This window comes from Drosophila elegans, unplaced genomic scaffold (genome assembly GCF_018152505.1).
Source record: "Drosophila elegans isolate 14027-0461.03 unplaced genomic scaffold, ASM1815250v1 contig_748, whole genome shotgun sequence".
In the NCBI taxonomy this organism is placed as follows: Eukaryota; Metazoa; Arthropoda; class Insecta; order Diptera; family Drosophilidae; genus Drosophila; species Drosophila elegans.
The window spans coordinates 122,103-128,102 of NW_024546103.1; the positions used below are offsets into that span (position 1 = coordinate 122,103).

Sequence of the window (6,000 nt, forward strand, 5' to 3'; positions counted from 1 at the left end):
TTCAAAAGTTTGCAAATTGGCATCCAAAACTGCAGGATTTAATGAAAACCTTATTTATCGCTATGCCCCTATACTTCAAGCAACAACAGTATTTTGGACAAATTAAATGAATAGGACCCCAAAACTGCCAAAGAATTGATTAAAAAGTATTCATGGTACTATTTCGGAGGAAATCTAGAAATCATTGTAACAAGCACTTAGTTTCCGACCAATTTTTTACACTTTTTTTGCAACCTATTCTTGCAAAAAAGGACAAGTCAGTTCAGTCCTTACACAATATGTGCTTGATACAGTATGTATATTAGCTTCCGATGTATACAGTGAAATATTTTAGTTTTAGTTATATGTTTTCTATTCTTTTTAAACACTTCTTGTCTTTTCAAATTGCAGTAGAAAAGAGCTTACTGAAACTAACTCAGGCCAGATCAGTACTCAGCAGAACACTTTTGATTATAAGATTAATATATAAGACAGTGTACATGTAGCATTTGTTCCCAGAATTGGGGAACAGTTAAAATTTATGTGTTCGCCCCCCCAAACTTATATAAACGTGACCGCCCAATTGACCAACAAGAACGCACAGATAGTTGGTGTATACAAAGGATCTTAATTTACCGACTTGACCCTCGACCTGGGGCTGATAATGACAAATGGTACTTTATCGCCTTCTTCGCCGGCCCCGTCTGAGCACTCTCCTTCCCACAATGTTACTCCTGGTAACTCCGGCGTTGATCAACTCGCACCAGGTTTATTCCGCTGCAGGTTCCGCTCGGGGTGCTTGTGGTTCCTTCCACTGCCGTTGGCTTGGCCGCTTTCAGGGCTTATGGATGCGTCACCGTTCTCAGACTAGGTCCTTTCTCAGCCACAGCCTCCTGTCCTTCTCTGCCGCCCCGAACGCCTGCTCAGCTCTTACCTGACGGTTCAGGCGCACGTCCCGGAGATGAACGCTTCCACCCTAGCCTTTTTGCCGGGGACTTGTAGATGTTTAAGTAACCGATGGCTTGCTTCTCGCCCCTCGCTTGACGCTCGTCGCCTTCGACTTCAAGATCTAAGACCCGAACGTTTTGGCAAAGCGATCTTACTCCTTTTTGACTCCGCAAGGCACTTGATTCTTCACGTACTGGTACTTGTTGACTGGTAAAAGACGACTGATCCAGCTTTCTGCGCTCGGCCTGCTTATATAGGCCTCTGTTTACCGTTGGTTATTGGCGTCTCCTTGCCTCCAAAGTCACCTTGTCCAAAGTACACGGGACCACAGCCGGGTCCGAAGTCCGGTGCTGTCCCGTTACTTCCTCTTGCTCCCGGCACGTTGACGCTCTTTCTCTTGTTGCCGTCTCTCTCGGGGCCTTCCTGTCCCTTTCTGTTCACACTGCACTACACTCTCTCGCCGCACTACGGTTACTACGAGCGAATTCGACGCGTATCTGGCAACCAATAGGCCACTGCTGGCGTGATTGCCTGACTGCTTGCTTTTATTTGTGAAGATTGATTTAACTCTTCACAAAACCAAATAATAATTCTTATGATCAACAGTAGATGCTGTAATTTGACCACACACCAAAATGACCAGCAAATAATGGTCGCATTATGTGGTTCTTATTTTTATTGAAACTTTATCTCGCCTGCTTCTCGTTTACACAAGCTTCACAAAACTCATTCATAATCAGAGAGTATTTTGTTTTAATTTCTAAAAACTTTCCCTTGCTTTTATAGTCTCTCATGCTACAAACTATAATTATTATTTTTAGTTGTATTTGCAATACAAGCAAATTTAAAAAGAAATAAGCCAATGGAACATTATCCGTTCAATACAATTATGTTACCTTTTTACATCTCCTGGGTGAAATACAATTGTTTGGCCTGCTTTCTGCGTTTTTTTTAATCAGACCGAGTTTTCTGGGATATCAGGATAGAATACATAAGTGACCAGTCTTGCCGCCATGAAAACAATTTTCTATAACTTCGAGGATAGTTGTTCCAAATTTACTATTGTTTTTATAAGAAAATTTAGGTTTTTTGTCTATTTTTATATTCTGCATAAACTTTAGTCTAGTATTTTTGCTAATATTCTTTAACTTGATCTCGTGGCTCAACAGACGAGTTTTCAATCGCCGTTATAACGCCGTCATCCGAAGATGGGCTTCATTTAATTAGGCATCTGATGCTCCGGAAAACAAAGCAAAATGGAGTCATAGCTGCCTATCGCCCTAACGTTTTAAGGATAGATTGAGTCTAGATTTCGCAAAACCTCTTTTGCAGTATCTTCACTCTTAGCAAAATATATTGTTGTTCTTTTTTCCGTTTTTCTTCCGAATCTTCTGCTGTTTCTTTCCTAATTACTTTTCTCAAATCTATTTCGTTAAATAATGCCCTTATACCGAAATATTCAAATGGAATATTTTGCTCCATCTAATGCCTTTATTTAACGTTTGTTAGTTTTCTCCAAATTTATATCCGTTACTCGTAGAGTAAAAGGGTATAGTATTTTTTGCAAAGCATGCCGAGTCCGTCTGTCTGTCCATCTGCCCTTCTGAGTGAACGTTGGGATCTCGGAAACTACAAAAGATAGAGATTAACCTGTAAAAATTTACACACATATAAGTTTCCTAGAAGCATGACTTGGAATTCACCAAAATGTACATCTAATATAACGAGCTCTATTCTCCTTCTCTTCAGTCCTTTCCCAATTTATGGTTGATACAGTACTCCGCAGTTCTAAAACAAATCATGAGGTGAATCACCCGTGAAAGAGTGTAAGTCACCCGTGATTCACCCGTGATTTTTCATATAAACGTTTTCATATAAACCTTCGTATGAAAATGTACTAAATGTTTTCATCTGAAACGTATACTTTAACTCAATATATATTTATTTATTACTTATTTGTTTTCAGTTTAACTAAATATTTATAATTATGTATTTATGTACTTTATAAGGTTTTGAAACGCTTTCTTTTTTGATTTTTCTGTGCACAACCCCGGCTGATTTAGCTCTAGTGCCACTGAAAAGAAATAGAAAAAATTAAATTTTAAATTTTTAGATTGATTAAGTAAACGTTTTCATTTTTTTTTTAGTTTTGTATGAACAATCATATAAATTAAATAATTTAAGTGTAATTCCGAGTTTTTCAAAATAGCTACGTGCAATAGTTCAAAATGTATAATATTTCCAATGATGATTTTTTTCTTTGAATTGCGAGTGGCTCTTTTAAGAAATTCTGACGAAATAAATTTTAAGTTCACTTACTTGCTTTCTCTTTAAAAAGTTAACCGCCTTTCACCAAAAAAAATAATTTTTGCAATTAATATCTTTGTTTTTTTAAAAAACCGTCTTGCTACTTTAAAAGATGCCGGTAGAAGAGAGAGTTAAACTAGCTTTCTAACACCAGCTTAGGATAAGTGTGGCCAGCAGTACTGAGCACTTTTGCTTATACGATTAATTACGATTAATCTTCGCACTTTGTTTTTCGTTAGATGCACTCAAAGAAAGTCCGATTTATTTAAAAAAAGTTTTTTTCCGGTCAAAAAGCTTTTTTCAACATCCATAGCTGCAATTTTTAAAATTTTAGAATTTCGCTTTTTGTTTGTTAAATTTGTGTAGAGGCAGAAATTTAATTCCTCTCTAGATCGTTTTTTCTCTCCCTTTCCCCAATGGTGACACAGAGAGAAAACGCTATGGAGTATGCTTATATTTTCTTAGGTTCGTAATAACTAATTTACAATAGGTAATTTGAGTAGATGGGCGTCTCTGTGCTACTGTTGTCGGCGCTGCGGGAGAGCCGAGTTGTGCTACTGCTTGCTACGGTGCTGCGGAGGGCCGAGCTTAGCTTGATGTGGTGCCTCGCGTCGGTCAAGAACATCTATAGTGTTCGGTCGGAAGGAACGTGTCGTTTCTGGGTCGGGAGCCTTTTGAATTCCAAATTTGGCCGGGCTCAATGATCATTACCGCGCTAGGCGTCGGTGATCCTCACAGCGATTCGTAGAGCCGATCTTAACCGATCTCTTACGGATCCAGCACCACTATTAAGACTAGCTACCAGAAAACTTTGCAAGACATTCCTCTTCAGTTGATATTTCTCGGTGATCGAGGACTGGTCTGAGGCTGCGGTGAGCGATGGTGATAGTCCCATTATCGGCGTCATCGTGACAGATCTGACGATGACTGTTGGCTACAGGGCTTCGTGTAATTATGTGTTGTTCGCTTTGGGCGCGTGTTTTAATAGTTACGCGGGACCAGGATTTCCAAATAAAACAACTTTGTTTTGGAATGTTCAATGTTTTTGGTATTTCATTAATTTTGTTCTTTGTTGTGGGCTGTCACAGCTTAAATCGGCATTTAATAGTATTTCGAGCCTATCCAAATCAAACTGTCAAAATCGGTTGACAATATCTTATATTTGCCTCATATGTGTTTTACTGACTTCACGCTGCAGTGTAAAAAAAATCTCACAACTGCCGAATCATACTTTTTGTTTTAACACTGATCATGACCGGTCGGACTACTATATCCCAAAGTTGCCATGAGCACGATCGACAAAAATTTAATTAGTTTGGTTGTTTTCGAAAAATTTTGCGTTTATCTTGATTATTGCCTAACATAATGGTTTAGTAAGCTTTTGTTCTCGTTTCAATTATGACCGATTACGAAATTTTTTTTTTAATTAAAAAAAATATAAAAAAAAAATAAGCCTTTGCAACATCACCATATGGCAATATAGCATTAAACTATAGCCGAATAGCTTGATATTAACACTTCATTTCTATATTTTTTCAGGACTCCATCGATCAATGGCGAATAGTTTTTGAAGTATCCGCGATTATTTCGATATTGACTTATGCTGTGTATCAGATTTTTGGAACGGCTGAAATACAATCTTGGAATAAAGAGCTACCTACACATGACGATTCAGACGAGGGAAAGATTTTCTCGAAACCAAAAGAAGATTCGGATAAAACTATCGGACCAATTTAAAATATTGTACTTAAAATAATGCCAAGGTTATACTATTAATAAATATTCTGTTACTTTATGTTTGCTATGCATGTAAAATAAAATACATAGTTGTGCGTACATTTTCGTTAATCATTTATAACCCTTTTATTATTATTTTTGATATAATAGTATTTTTATATTTCAGAATTACGCTTCTAATTTTATTTAAAATGGAAAACGATATTATATAGCTGCCATAAAAACGATCGAATAATTGAGCTTAATGAATGTTTTTAAACATATACGAAAATAAATCAAAGTTTAAATGTTTTCAAGAATATTTCATTTTTGAAATAGCTGCAAGGGTAGATGAACTTCGTATTGCCGAAGTTTGATTTATGATTTATTGATTTATGATTATAACACGAAATTTTGAAATTCGATTACAAAAGAACTATGTCCGACCAAGGTTTCCTAATAAACCCTAGATAGCCTTGTAAACGTTATAGTAGACGTTATGTGGAAGGCGAGTTTTAATTTTGGGTCAAAAGGAACTTCGTTATCAAAATAAACTGTCTTCTTCCATTCTTCCATTAAAAAAACTTGAAATCCAAGCTATATATTATTCGGTAACTTGAGCTTATCTACTTCGAATAAAAGAAGAGAATAGTTCACAGAATCAAAAGCCCTACTAGTACCGTATATGTATATAACATCAGTCTACATTTCGATATTTAATCAATTAGATGTCAATTCAAGTAAGTTTGTGGTGATTGACCTCGTTTAACAAAACCATGTTGTTAATGTGATATGAGCGAGACACACAAGTGTTGCAAGCAAGAAGTAATGAATGCTATAGGAATTGCAGAAAATGTATTTTATTTTAGAATTTTAATACAATTTTAAAGATTTGACCTCCCCCATATGCTTATGAAGTGGAAAGATAAACTATTAAGTAATAAATAAATTTCTTCATAAAATTGTTAAGGGCTTTTGAACATTAGTACCAGCATGGTTGCACACTTAACAAATCAATTTTAAGAAAACAGACGACACATTCGACGACAC

General features: G+C 36.5%; 1 protein-coding gene across 5 annotated transcripts in view; it reads left to right on the forward strand.

Annotated features, from left to right (window-relative positions):
* The window catches only part of LOC108135457 (vesicular glutamate transporter 1), a 102,355-nt gene extending 97,285 nt beyond the window's left edge, over positions 1-5,070 (forward strand). For 2 of the 5 annotated variants that reach the window (XM_041710064.1, XM_041710062.1), the window contains one exon: positions 4,774-5,070. In XM_041710064.1, the coding sequence (XP_041565998.1) occupies positions 4,774-4,971 (198 nt within the window). In that variant the 3' untranslated portion in view covers positions 4,972-5,070. The remainder of the gene's footprint in view (positions 1-4,773) is intronic. The other 3 variants (XR_005977827.1, XM_041710066.1, XM_041710065.1) reach the window with 3 other exon arrangements.
* Positions 5,071-6,000: the final 930 nt, after the last annotated feature.